Source organism: Rhinopithecus bieti, unplaced genomic scaffold (genome assembly GCF_001698545.2).
Source record: "Rhinopithecus bieti isolate Rb0 unplaced genomic scaffold, ASM169854v2 scaffold_17861, whole genome shotgun sequence".
Lineage (NCBI taxonomy): Eukaryota > Metazoa > Chordata > Mammalia > Primates > Cercopithecidae > Rhinopithecus > Rhinopithecus bieti.
In genome coordinates, this window is record NW_016809830.1 from 3643549 (window position 1) to 3657989 (window position 14441).

General features: G+C 42.7%; 1 protein-coding gene across 2 annotated transcripts in view; it reads left to right on the top strand.

Annotated features, from left to right (window-relative positions):
• ALPK2 (alpha kinase 2) overlaps window positions 1-14441 on the top strand; it is a 148391-nt gene that overhangs the window by 100730 nt on the left and 33220 nt on the right. For both annotated transcript variants that reach the window (XM_017890519.1, XM_017890520.1), the window contains 5 exons: window positions 735-882; window positions 5937-6064; window positions 6165-6200; window positions 12051-12325; window positions 14136-14224. In XM_017890519.1, coding sequence (XP_017746008.1) covers window positions 735-882; window positions 5937-6064; window positions 6165-6200; window positions 12051-12325; window positions 14136-14224 — 676 coding nt within the window. The remainder of the gene's footprint in view (window positions 1-734; window positions 883-5936; window positions 6065-6164; window positions 6201-12050; window positions 12326-14135; window positions 14225-14441) is intronic.

Below are 14441 nucleotides of genomic sequence, written 5' to 3' on the forward strand. Positions count from 1 at the left end.
GTGGGGAGGGGCGGGGCTCATCCTTGTCTTGTTCTAATGTCTAGGCTGCCGCCCAGTGGCTGCCCTGGCTAATTACACGTTAGCATACTAACTGTTCATCACTGATACTGAGGTGATATTCAAAGGTCTCAGCCCAACCGGTGGAATTTGTTTCCTTTGTGCTTCTGTTATCTTTTGCTAATGAGGTTGATATCAGACATCACTGCAATCTACTGGGTTATCTTCAGCAAAGACAAGTGTGATAAAGGGGAAAAGATGGATGAATATTATTCAGCCAATAACCTATTGTTGAGATATCTTTTACATTTTGGGGGCTTAGCCATAGTTTTTTGGATAATCCAGATTTTATTCTACTCCCTAATCCCCAGCTCTGATTTCGACTGGATGATCTCATAATCATTTAACAACATCTTTATTTGGCTGACATCCTATAGAATAGATTTCTACAATCCTCCCACCTCTCATCCCCTTTAGAAAAAATCTCTCAAGTTCTATTTCACTTTCAGCATTACAGGCTGAATTTTAAGTAACAGAAGCGAGCATTTTCTATTAGGTTGATTTGTTAATTTTCCGACTATTTAGGCAAGCTACCTCTCCCCTCAGAGACTCAATTCTCACTTCCATAATTGGGGGTAATAATTAGTATTCCTGTTTCTCAGAATTGTTATGAGAATTAAACGATATGAAATGGGAAAGTCTTTTGCTACACTGACCTTCAAATCTTTTGTTTCTAGCTCCAGTATTACTGAAAAAGATCCAAGCTGAGATGTTCCCTGAACACTCTGGAAATGTAAAATTAAGCTGCCAATTTGCAGAAATTCATGAAGATTCTACTATCTGCTGGACAAAAGATTCAAAGTCCATAGCCCAAGTGCAGAGAAGGTGCGATGTTTTTCCCTGGTTACTTTTCACAATTGTTGCTTGTTTATTTCACAATGTGGTTGTAAAAGAAAAGAATAAATTCTAGGACGTGAAAAGGAAAATTGAAGCAGAGATTCCACACCCACAATATTTAAAAAGATTAAATATTGGAAGACAAGTGTCTGTATGGGGAAAATGATGGAGGATTCTTGCCTGGATTTTGCCACCATTGAGTTCTGGGGTTTTGGGAAGTCACACAACCTTTCACTACGTTTTTTAAATCAGGGAAAGGAACGTGTCAAATGATATTCTAGGCTGAGGTTCTGTGGTCCTAAGATTAAAGAGCTTTCGTCTGTATGTCTGTGAATTTAACTTGGGTGTGTTTTCTGTTTCATAAATTCCCAGTAATCTGATAAAGGTCAAACAAAGCTTAGAAGATGAATAAAAACAACAACAGCAATCTATGAGGTTACAGAAAAGTAACAGCTATTGAGGGTGACCAGCAGCCATCATTAATATGGGAACACCTGTTTATTTCTGGGTCCCTGTGATTTTATTTTATTTTGAGACAAGGTCCTACTCCCATCTCCCAGGCTGGAGTGTAGTGGTGCAGTCATGGCTCACTGCAGCCTCCACCTCCTGGGCTTAGGTGATCCTCCCACCTCAGCCTCCTGAGTAGCTAGGATTACTGGAGCACATCACCATGCTTGGCTAATTTTCTTTTGTATTTTTAGTAGAGACAGGGTTTTGCCATGTTGCCCAGGCTGGTCTCAAACTCCTGGCCTCCAGTGATCCACCTATCTCCGCCTCCCAAAGTGCTGGGATTACAGGAGTGAGCCACCGCGTCTGGCCATGTCCTTAAGATAATGAAGGAGAGAAGAATGAGGAGAGAGATGAGAGTGAGAATCATTGCCAAGAATATCCCCTGTGGAATGAACCAGATTAATGGCTTCCTTAAGCAGCTTTTCTTGGCAATAAATGCTTCTTCAAGTGAACTGATAAATTCAAGCTTCATCTGACACAATCTAGAAACAAATCACCTGGTTCGAAAGTCAACCCTCTGCCAAAGGGGTTCCCAGTTTAGCTCCCTAAGATATGGGAGGGGTTCCAATCCCCTTATTTTTTTCACCAGTAGACTGAAAAAGTGAGAAAATCTGAGTTTTCTGTTTAATTAAACCATATATGTCTACTTGGAACGTATGTCTGGAAACTATTTCTCAAATGTAATGATGGAATACTTGAGCTATGATTTCATTTCTACTAACATCACTCCAGAGCATTTAACTGGATTGTGATTGATAGAATAACCACTTTGCCTAAAATGTCACCATTACCCTGCCCGTCTTCGGTATGGCTTAAGAAGAATTATAATGGAAAGGATATGGTTTGCTTTTTAAGTCAAGGAGTTTCCCTAGAGCTTCACTTAAAAAGGTACTAATACTAATTATTTTAAATTATTTTCTGAAGCTGTCAGCCAAGAACAATTAACGGGCATTTTCACTGTTTTTCCATTCATCAGCCTTGCTCTGAGCTCAGAATTACCACTTGAATATTTGCATGTCCCTTTTCCATTTGATATGTATTTACCATAAATCTGACTTTCCCCTGGGGAGCATATGTCATTAGGAAGCATTCTACTTACTGATGACGCGTGGCCAAGGCCTCTGACTCCTAGTGATGTTTGCTTCATTTCTCCTTGGTGACAGTGTCTGGCTTAGTTGAACCCATCTGCTTTCTCCATGCGAACACTTGAGAATATTTAGGAGTCATAACTCATTTGTTTATTGAGAGATCATTTACATTATTTCAAGTGGGTTTTCAAATGTTTGCTAATTTCTCTCATGCCTACTTCCAGTCCAGCGTTTCCCTTCACTTGTGTCTCCATGCAATGTGTCACTGTCCTTGTATCATTTTCAAAGAGTTGAAATCTCTCACATATAACATCAACCTGGAGCAAAGGTCTTCTTGAACTTACTAAATCATGAGGGAACCTGTACAATGGCAAGATTGTTCAAAGGAGCATTTGAGGAATGAAGATTTAGATAGTCAATCAGGTAAAGGAATGCGGAAATACATTTTGAAATAGATATAACACTGGTTAATGTTTGACAGGTAATAAACTTTGGGAGTTATCTTTTCTATTGCACGGGAACCTAAAAGTTAACCTGTAACTTTTAGGTTACAGGTTCTATGTAAATGGTTCTATGCGTGGGTTCTGTGTAATGGGGAAATAGCAAAGCATTCTCCTTTCAGTAGATCATCCTCAAGTGGTCCTGTTGAACAATGACTGTGATCCTCCTCCTGTCTTTGTCCGCAACTTTTGGGTACTTTCCTTAACAGGCTAAAGTGTGGAAATTAGGTGTCAGAAGACATTCTTGTGGTTAGGGCAAGACTAATATACTTCCAAGAAACCAATAAGAAGAAAGTGGTAGCTTGGTTTGAGTCTCTGTGTAGCAGTGGCATGTCTTGGCTCCATGGAGACCTCAAGGTGGCACCCTCTGGTGCTATTTGGCTATCAATACCTTCTTGGTAACCAGGAACCCATTCTCCACTCTGGGGAGAGAGGTCCTTCTGAGTTCCCTGGGCTTTTGAAAGTGCAGCTGTCCACGTGGAGTGGCTCTGCTGATAGCTGAGCAAGGTCATGGAGCACAGGTCATGTTGTTCCTGCTGGGAACCAGTGAATGAGGAGCTGGCTGCTGGGATGGCGGGATCTCCTTGGATGGCCCTGAGAGAAACAACCCGAGGGCTTCTCAGGCCAGACTGAGTGGCGGATGGGAGCGCTGCCAAGCCCTGGCTGCTTAGGGCTGGTGATGGATGATGGGGTCTCTCAGAGAAGCCCCCATGCTAACTACCCTCTCCCTGCAGCCAATTTCATTCTTTGTGTTCCTCTGATCACACTCTGGGCATGGGCTTCTTTTGCATTTGTCTGCACAGCTAATCACCACTGATGTTCTGCTGTCTGTGGCCATTTCCTAAGGTAAAAAGATTTGTCCCTTACAGGGTAAGAGGATATGAAACTGAGCTTACCCTCTTGGTAAAAAAAGGCACAAGGTCACTTGTTTTTGCTTTCTATAGCTGTATTGGTATTTTCCGTTTGTCCATTTCCTCCCAGATTAGAAGACCCTCAAGGGCAAGGACTATGCCTTTTTTTTTTTTTCATCATTGAATCCCCCAGTACTAAGCACAGAGCAGATACTCCACAAATGTTGGATAGAACTCTTTGGGACTTCCGAGGTAGTTTTGTTTCATGGAGAAAGCACACTAATACTACTGTTCCCCACTAATACTACTGCTCACCATGAAGTAATGACTCGTGACCACTTTCAGGACTGGGCTTTTCGCCAAAGCTTCACACGCTGGTGTCACTTACTCCTTATGACACATCTGAGCTGTGATCTTGCTCGTTCTGCTTTCACAGAGGAGGAAACTGAGGGTGAGAGGCTACATAGTACACCTGAGGTCAGCCTCAGGGTTGCGGTCCAGACCTTTCTGACTCCTATATGTATTCCTTCTAGAAGAAAGCCTTGGGTGGGGACCATGGGTCAAGCCAGGAAAAACGGTCTTCATGGTTCTGGGCCAAGTATCGGAGAATTTCTAGGCTGGAAGGAAGATGTTCACGGGACAGTTCTAGCTCAGCCCCCAGCCCTTCAGGTAGCCCTTGCCTGCCCCTTTCAATGACAGAAAGGCTGTGCCGATCCTAGAGCCTTGGAGAAGGACTTTCCACAAGCCTCCTCTGTGGCCCGCTCAGTGTTTTACTGCCCTCTCTGGAAATCTCCCCCTTATAACTGGACTTGTTCACATCCAGTTTTAACCGTACAATGGGATATGTTCTGAGCCCCCAGGAATGAAGGAAGTTGAATGATTTCGTGAACTTTGTTTTAAGCCACTGGTATATTCCAGGGAAGGAATGTATATACTGGAGGCTTGAAGTCTATTGAAAAAACAACCAATAATGAACACTTTTTTTGAACATGCAACTGAGACAAACTCAAGCTCGGTGAATTTTTGTTGTTAAACTATGAAACAAACCCAAGCTAAAATGTACACCACACACATGTATACACATAAACACACAGAATCTTGGTGAATGGTTAAACAAAGTTCATTTTAAAGAACAAAACCAGAACATTTGAATATCTTTTTTTTTTTTTTTTTTTTTTTTTTTTTGCTCTAAAGTAAGTTTTTTGTTTGAGACTTTGGAATAAATATGTGGCTCTACCTATATTTCAGATTATCCCAGACTTGAGGGCAGGAACCATAATTTACTTGGGAAGGCAGCTTAATGAGGTCAAAATCATTTGCTTAAATTTTTCTATGTCTCAGTTTCCTCATCTGCAAACTGAGAATAGTAAACGTAGTTCTCTCATTAGGTTGTTCTGAGGACATCATGAAATTGATCTTTATGTGATTTGGCACAATGCCTGGTACATAGCAAATGCTCAGTGCACACTGGCTCTCAGCCTCATCATCACCGTTATCATCACCACCAACACGACCACCACCTCCAGTTTTAGTTTTCATAGCACAGTGACTGGAACTCAATAATATTGGGTGGGTGACTAGTTGAATGGTTGGTACCTCACTAGGGGAGTACAGGACACTATTATAAAGGGGTCCTCAGTCATGAATCCTTAGGTAGCATAAAGCTAAGAACCCCCTTTTCTCTTGTTACTTATTGTGTAAGTTTGGGGTTTGGAGTTTTCAGACTTTCCGTCAAGCACAGGACACCCGGATTAGTCACACAATTGAGCTGAATTCTGAGCAGAAATGTTAACAACAGCTCCCAGAACTCACAATTTCAATTCTTGGCTCTACTCATGGCAGTTAAACCTACTGAACATTTCTTTGTGTTCATACTGCTTATTGGAGTGAGCGTGTTAGCCAAAATGTAATGACTCTCCTCTGTGGAGGCATCAATTATTTAAACAGCGGATCGTGATTTTGCCCCTTGGACAGCTCTTTGGCTGAAAACATGTGAGCAGGGAAGCCTTCGCTTCTTTCTTCTTAAATATATTAGAAAAAAAACGCAACCGTAGAATGATGAAGTGTGTCAATGTGAATATTCCTCATTGTAGTGCAGGGGACAACTCCACTGTTTCCTTTGCCATCGTTCAAGCCAGTCTGAAGGACCAGGGCCTCTATTACTGCTGCATCAAGAACAGCTATGGAAAAGTGACTGCTGAATTTAACCTCACAGCTGAAGGTAAACCACAGCTTTTCAGTTTTCAGTGAAAACCACTGGCCCCTGCCCGTTCACAATGGACATTTGTACTGAAGCCATTCTCTGCTTTGTCTTCTTCTAGTTCTCAAACAACTGTCAAGTCGCCAGGATACTAAAGGTAAGTCAGTTGGAGTTGGCCTGCCAGAGGAAATGGGCTTGCCATAAAGCATAAAATAGCTCCTGGAGTAAAGGGTAGAAGCAGTAATCCTATGGACTCTTCCAACTGAGAAGGAGAGCTATGGCGTGACTTGAGAAAAGAATGACAATTCATGAGCCAATTCAATGTGAATGTAGGGCCATACTTCCTATTGTAAGTTCATTAGACTACAGATATCCAGAATTGGATGGTACACTATAGCAGGGGAGTTTTGGGGAACACGTAGAGGGGGAGTTTGGATTTGACTTTTCCCTTTAAGCATCGGTCTTGCATTCAGCCCTACTGCATGGGAGTTTTCAGCTGCTGGGACTTATACAGCTTGTTTTGTTTCTTCAATTTTCTTTTCAGTTTGAGTAGCTGAGCAGATTCCCAAAGACAGCCAGGTGTCTGGAGAATTATTTTATTCGTTTGTGTCTTAATGAAAAGAAAAGATGTGTTTCTCTGCTTTCTTTTGGCACCTGGTGTTAGCCACAGCCTAACACTGCTGTTCATGAATGCTCGTGCTGTCCCCGGGCCACCCACTGAATTTTCCACAGTTTGGTGGAATCTGTGTTTGCCATGTCTTCCCTGTTAAGGAGAATTACTCACCCACCTACGCCCACCCATGCCCACCCTTGCTGGTGGTGTGCTGGGGTAAATATTTAACAACATGCCGAGGGTTGGGGAAGTTCTGAGTCCTACAGTTTCCATGATGTAAATACTCTCAGTGTGGCCACTTTTAAACCACCAGTGTGACATCACACATCATGAAACTGGGAAGAGCTGCCCGTCATCTGCTCTCAGGAGCTGCAGGAGGCCAGTTCCACACACCACAGTGGTCCAACCTCACCCCATGTGACCATGACTTTCAGCACAGGGGAGGATCCACTGTCAGTTTTAGGAGAAATATGGATAAATTCTGACAGTTAATTGAACTAGCATCTTAAAGATTTACTGCATGTACTGATTTTTAAAACAAACAGAATGCCTGAAATCTCTGCAGAAGCAAGTAATAAAAGTAATCAAAATGCAGTCACATCCAGTGTATCAAAAGCAAGAAACTGAGATCTCGACTTGGAAATGGTCTAGCAATAGGCCAGGCGCAGTGGCTTACGCCTATAATCCCAGCACTTTGGGAGGCCGAGGCGGGTGGGATCATGAGGGCAAGAGATCAAGACTATCCTGGCCAACATGGTGAAACCCCATCTCTACTAAAAATACAAAATTAGCCCGGCGTAGTGGCACATGCCTGTAATCCCAGCTACTCAGGAGGCTGAGGCAAGAGAATGGCTTGAACCGGAAGGCGGAGGTTGCAGTGAGCCAGGATCATGCCACTGCCCTCCAGCCTGACAACAGAGCAAGACTCCATCTCAGAAAAAAAGAAAAAAAAAAAAGAAAAAAAGAAAAAGAAATGGCCTAGCAAATATTGTGATATTAACCCAAAATAGTAAACTTAAATACAAGCTCTTCACAAACCCACTCAGATGCTAAATACCCATCTTTAGTGTGTAGCATATGTGTGTTATAATTTAAAATCCTTCCTCCATTTCTGCTCTCATCTCCCCAGAAGGCAAAATATGCAAAAGAATCCCCTTCCTCCTAATACCTTAGAAAATAAAAAGACTCTCAGAAAGGAGTCTCTGTTTCATCAGCTTCTTAGCATTGATTGGCATTCACATCGCAGACACTTGCTATGGCTTTATTGGTTTAGGTTTGCATAAGCTCATTTCTCAAGGATTACTAGTCAGGCGAGAGACCCCAGTGGGGATGAGCTACTGGCCATTTGGTGGAAATGGTACCACCGCTGTAGCCCAGTGACTTCAGCCACAGAGCTTGGGTCTGAACCCTGATGACATCACCTTCTCCCGGTTTCTGGCCCCATTGTGACTGGGGGTGTCAGTTTCACTGACTCACCCGACTGGGGAAGTAATTCCTGGCCCCTCCCTATCCTTGTACCTTCAGATAAAGAAGCCGAAAATTACTTTTATTTTATTTCTTTGAGACAGGGTCTCTCTCTTGCGTCCAGGCTGGAGTGCAGTGGCACAATCATAGCTCACTGCAGCCTCGGCCTCCTGGACTCTAATGATCCTCCCACCTCAGCCTCCTGAGGAGCCTGGACTACAGGTGCTCATCACTGCACCCAGCTGATTTGGAAAATTGCTTTTAATCACATTTTTTTGTTTTAATTTAGAGGACTATCTCACTAAACAGTTTATTAATTTAATTCTCTATAGGAGGAATAAATAATCTTTTACAAGATGGTCTCTAATTTAAAAACTAATAAAGCTAAGTTCATGAGAAAGTTGGAAATGAATCATGGACAAAATGAAACCCAATTTAATGATGATGTTATGTTTTATGAATATATTTGTGGATTGCTTTTTTGTACCTCGGAGCAGTCTTTGTAACCAGCGGCTGCAGGTATCCTCATGGTTTCTCTGAGTTGATTTGGATTTCACAATGTATGGGTGTAGCAAGGAACCTCAGTAAGGCATTGGGATCTCCCAACACTCATCTGGCGAGTCTGTCTGGTGGATTCCAATAAGTCTCTCCTGATTCTTTTTTTTTTTTTTTTTTTTTTGAGACGGAGTCTTGCTCTGTCACCCAGGCTGAAGTGCAATGGCAAGATCTCGGCTCACTGCAACCTCCGCCTCCCGAGTTCAAGCAATTCTCCTGCCTCAGTCTCCCAAGTAGTTGGATTACAGGCACCTGCCACCACACCCAGCTAATTTTTAGTATTTTTAGTAGAGATGGGGTTTCATCATGTTGGCCAGGCTGGTCTCAAACTCCTGACCTCAGGTGATTCACCTGACTTGGCCTCCCAAAGTTCCAGGATTACAGATGTGAACCACCACACCCACTCTCTCCTGATTCTTTCTCATGGAACTGCCCCCTCTCAGGGATTTTAGGCAGCGTGGAGTGTGAGTCCTGGCAACAGATGGCTCTGCAAAGCTGCAAAGAAAGTTGCACCTTCTCTACAACCCGAGACTCACACTGCTACATGCTTTTCCTGAGCCTCCCCTCAGGTGCCCAGTTCTCCTGTTACCTTCATTACTCTTACCAGGGAAGAAATTGTTCTAAAGGATGAATTCTCACCTCCATCTCTCACTTTAAAAGAGGTGCACACTCTAACCAAGCGGACGCGCTCATTTCCGCTGTCACTGCGGAGGACGGTTTTGGACAGGCTGTCCTTTCAGATTTCTGCAGAGCTGCAGAGTCTATACCTTCTGCTTTCTGTAAAGGAAGGCCCAGTAGATGAGTTTCAGCTTGGAAAGTTCCACCTAGAACTCCAGCTCTTGCCCTGCAGGATTTTCAAGAGACAAAGAATAGGTTTAAGATTTCTTTTTTTCTTTCATGGCTTTATCTTTGTCAAATAAGCATTTCTGTTGGAAATTATAGACAGGGTTATTAATTTTACCACATGTAGTAATATGCAAACAAATTTTCCTTCCAACTTTCTAAGCATATGTCCTGGACCAACTTTTATCTTCAGTTAATTAGATTTGCTGAATTTTAAAGCATAAGGTGCACAAACTTTTTACTTTTAATAATTAAATTTTAGAAATGTGAGGGTTTTGAAGGAAGACAGGATGTGACAGAGATAACTCATGTTCATTGGGCTCTGAGGTATGTACATATAACATTTCCTATACTCTGTAAGTGGTATTAGAGGCCAAATTGTTAACATTAATCATATAACTAGAATGGAACTGAGAAGGTGTGGGATACAGAAAAGCATTCTCTCTCTCTTTTCTCACCTAATTTTTAAATTTAACTGTTAAAATAAAACTGTGCTTTTCTCCATAAATTAATTTTTTTTTCCTGGTTCTGTGACTTAGAGTAAAATCTGTGATCCAGGTATTGCCTAAAACTTTATCTGAGAAAATGTCCCATTTGCCTGTTTTCATGCAGCTCCAACCCAGTTCTCTCCAGAAACCTAGGACAAGTTACTCAGTAGGAGTTACAGGGGAAGAAAAATAATTTATTCTTCAATCTTCATAAGTTCTTAGTTGGAACAGATCCCTGTAACAAAAGATTAGTGAGAGAAAAACAAACAAGTTGATGAGCATGTATAATTCATATATACATGGGAGACACTCAAGAAGTGCTCATTTAAGAAGGGATTTCAATTCCAGCTTATACAGCATCTACAACAAAGAATGGTGCATTTTTAGAGAAGTGACAGGGCAGAGAGAAGGACTTTGGGTAGGTAAGGGCAGTAGCTTGTGGAAAGGCATTTCCACAGCCCTGGAAAATCTCCCAGCATCTGGATTCTCATTAATGCTTGTTAATGTCTGCTGCTCATCTCCAGGCTCATCAGGGTCTAAAGTTGTCTTCAGTCATTAAACTTTGTTCTTCCTGGTAGAAGGGGGAGTAGAATTTTTTTTGTGTTTATAAATTTATGTCCTGATTTTAGGCAAATAGAGGGAAGGCAGGGAGCTTTCTTGCCTCTGCTGCTTCTTAATTGCCTTCAGCTCAACAATCCTTTTACCAAAGAGGCAGATTTGAGGGCGACATATTCAGATGTCCCATAGTCTACTGCTGGCCTTTGTGAAAATGCTAGGAGCACCTTTAGGAATATCCTCTTTCTTCCAGAAGCTTCTAGCTCTTTACCTAGTTTTTCTGTTTGAAAATCCACGGAACCTCACTCCCTTTCTTTCTTTCTGGCAGTAACTAGGCCCTGACCTTAATCAATATCCTATCAGAATAGTTTCAGTCTCCTTACAGTTTCAATAGCTACCATCAGTCTCAAATCATACGATTTGAAATATTTTGAGAGGAGAAGAAAAATATTTCCTTAAGCATTGTATATGGAAACATGAAGTAAGATTTTTCACACAATCTATGATTTCTTTCTTCTTGTAAACATTCAGAAAGATGTCAGTTTTCATCAGTTTTGAGAAGTGGGAAGCATTTTAAAAATCCAAACAATCGTATTTCATTGAAAGCCACCTAATTTTCTTCTCTCGGTGAATGAGAAGTCTGACTGGGTCATCTCTAGTTTAAAATGGACCTTCCTGATTAAATTCACTGTCATCTCAAACATGTGTAGAATCCACTCTGGAAAAAAAAACAGCTGCTAGAAAACTCAAAATAATTCTACTTTTCTTTTTACAAATAAATCCAAAATAATTCTACCTTTTTTTCAATTTCTCTTCAAAGGCCATTCTTTTTACTATTTTTTTGTTGTTGTTGTTTTGTTTATTGCTACTTGTTTCTTAAACTTATCACATGCTTTCTCAATGGAGGCAGTATTGCTCCCAAGAGGACCAGCACTGGTTCTTGGCAGGCAAAAAAAAGTTACTCTTTTTCTGTATAAAGCACAGATATACATATGGTACATAAACAGATAGTATATTTGTGGTATTAAGCTTTCATGGCAGGCAATTAAAACAAATTCCAGCAAAGATTCCGGGGGTGGCGGGGCAATAATGAAAAAAAGGGGGATCCGATACTATCAGATCTTATCATTGGTCTTTCTTGCCTCCTCTACACTTACCCATCTTTTCAACTTGCCTTTTGTTACTTTGCTTGGTTCCACTTATATTTTCCAGGTCTGTCTAGAATTCTTTTCCTGATCTTTCCAGTTTTGCTCCAACCCATCTCTCACTGATGTTCCCACATTCTCATTCAATGACCTGTCTCCTCCTCACCAACCCACTCATCTCTTCTTTTAGCTATGCCTCTTTTGAAGGGTAAGTGTGGCCGCCCCTCTTGGTTCTGCAGGTCAGCCTTGTCATTGTCCTTGTGTGGGGACCCTCCCCATGTGGAATTAGCTAAGGAGCAGGACTGGGAGGTATTCTTTCCAACCAAAGCTGTGCTGTGTTTCAGGATGCGAAGAGATTGAATTCAGCCAACTCATCTTCAAAGAAGACTTCCTCCATGACAGCTACTTTGGGGGCCGCCTGCGTGGTCAGATCGCCACGGAGGAGCTGCACTTTGGAGAAGGGGTTCACCGCAAAGCCTTCCGCAGCACAGTGATGCACGGCCTCACGCCCGTCTTCAAACCTGGCCATGCCTGTGTGCTTAAGGTGCACAATGCCGTTGCCTATGGGACCAGAAATAATGATGAGCTCATCCAAAGGAACTATAAGCTCGCTGCCCAGGTGGGTCCATCTGCCCAAAGGCTGTCGCTTCTGGTGTGAGAGCCACCCACGATAAGACGAGATGAAAATCAGACTCAGGATTGATGGGAGTGTCTTCAAAAGGGTGTTTTTCCTCTTTGGGGGTTTCAATTCAATCTAAGTTCAATCTCAGTTCTCAGGAGTAATTTCTTGGCCTCATGCCAGCTACTGGGGACTCAGCCAATGCCTAGAGACGCCTCACCAGTTCTAACCTGAGATGTAACTGATTTTGTTTCTAAGAAGCCCTATGAGATCCCTGGGGGGTTCAATCTAGTTGGACCTAGGATGATATGGAAAGTGGGGGTTCTAATCTACACTAGATGCCTGGGTCCCCAGGAACAGATAACATCAGCAGTAGTTGCTGGAGTGTTTTGTTTGGGTTTGTTTGTGGAGAGGGAGAGGGTGGGGTATTTCCAGAAGAGTCAGCATTGATCTTGTTTTCTGCCTTCCTGAGTTTGGTTTAATGTTAGCGCATAAAATAGGAAGAGAGACAGACACAAGTCCCTAGCTGAGTTCTCATTTCTCTGTGTTATTGAATCATAGAACTTGAGGCGAGAGGAGAGGGCAGGAGAGCCTTAGCTTCTCTCGATCCTTCCTCCTCCTTTCCACATATTTGGTCCATATATTTCACTCCCTCTTTTTTTTTTTTTGCTTTTTGAGACAGGCTCTCACTCTGTCCCCCAGGCTGGAGTGCAGTGGCATGATCATGGCTCCACAGTAGCCTTGACCTCCTGGCCTTAAGCAACCCTCCTGCCTCAGCCTCCTAAGTAGTCCCCTAGGACTATGGGCGCATGCCATCACGCCCAGCTAACTTTTATTTATTTATTTTTTTCAGAGACAGGGTCTCCCTATGTTGCCCAGGCTGGTCTTGACCTCCTGGAGGGCTCCAAGTGATCCTCCTGCCTCTGCCTCCCAAAGTGCTGGGGTTACAGGCATGAACCACCACCACACCTGGTCCACACATTTCACTGTGAAATTGTGAAAGTTGGGTCTTTCACAAGCTATGTGCCCCTTTAAAATGTTTACTATAAACATTTTAAACAATTAAAACCATTTAAAATATTAAAATCCATAGGTTAAACTCAGATGAATCTCTCAGGTACAGCCAAGCACTAAGCATTGTGATCCTATAGCAATGTCACGTGGGACTCCGTGCTTCTGAAGGCAGCTCTGCTCTCTGAATATAGGATTCTGTCCATTGTATTCCTTTCTCCTCCCAATCCACCCCTCTTTTTTCTTTTCTCTCTGAGTAGTCCCTCTATCTCAAATATGACACAGTCTTGGAAAATCTCCCAGCATCTGGATTCTCGCTCAGAAAAGCCCCACAGCGTAGGATGCAGAATCCACTTAGCTTTTCCTAAGGCAGAAATCTTGTCATGCTGTTCATTATTGACTACTTCAATTACACCTTTGAAAAGGGATTGCAATGGCAGATCTCACAGGAAACCCAGTAGTGCCCCAAGCGCCACCCGATGATGTGATGAGGGGCCAATCCCCTTAGTTCTGGGGTGAATTTCACCCATGCTGGCTCGAGAAATTTTATAGTTCAGGGACACCTGGTCCCGGAGACCACTTGACCTCCACCGGGACAGTTTCTTCATGTCTCAGAGCTCCTCTGTAAGTGGCCAACTCTAGGTTCTAACAATTGTTGCCTCTGCGACCCCAGCCAGGGGATGGGCTAGTCAGTTCATTGGCTTGACCTTACTGGGAAATCTCCTGAATAGTCTTACTGGGCAATGCTGTCTGAATTTCCTGTGGTCACTGAGGCTCTCTATGTATTTTGGTGATACAGGAATGCTATGTTCAAAATACTGCCAGGTATTACGCCAAGATCTACGCTGCTGAAGCACAGCCTCTGGAAGGCTTTGGAGAAGTGCCTGAGTAAGTGTATTTACCCTGCCTTGTGTCACACTCCTGACTCACGGGGGACTGGGAGGGATGAGAGAGTGAGAAGGAACAGTAGGGCAAGTGTTTCAGCTGGTCTCTCAGTCTGCAGGCTCCATGAGGGCTCACATGGCTGCTATCCTACCCCTTGCTGGGTAGGATATTTAATATTATATAATATAATAATATATTTAATATTTAGGAAGATAAATAT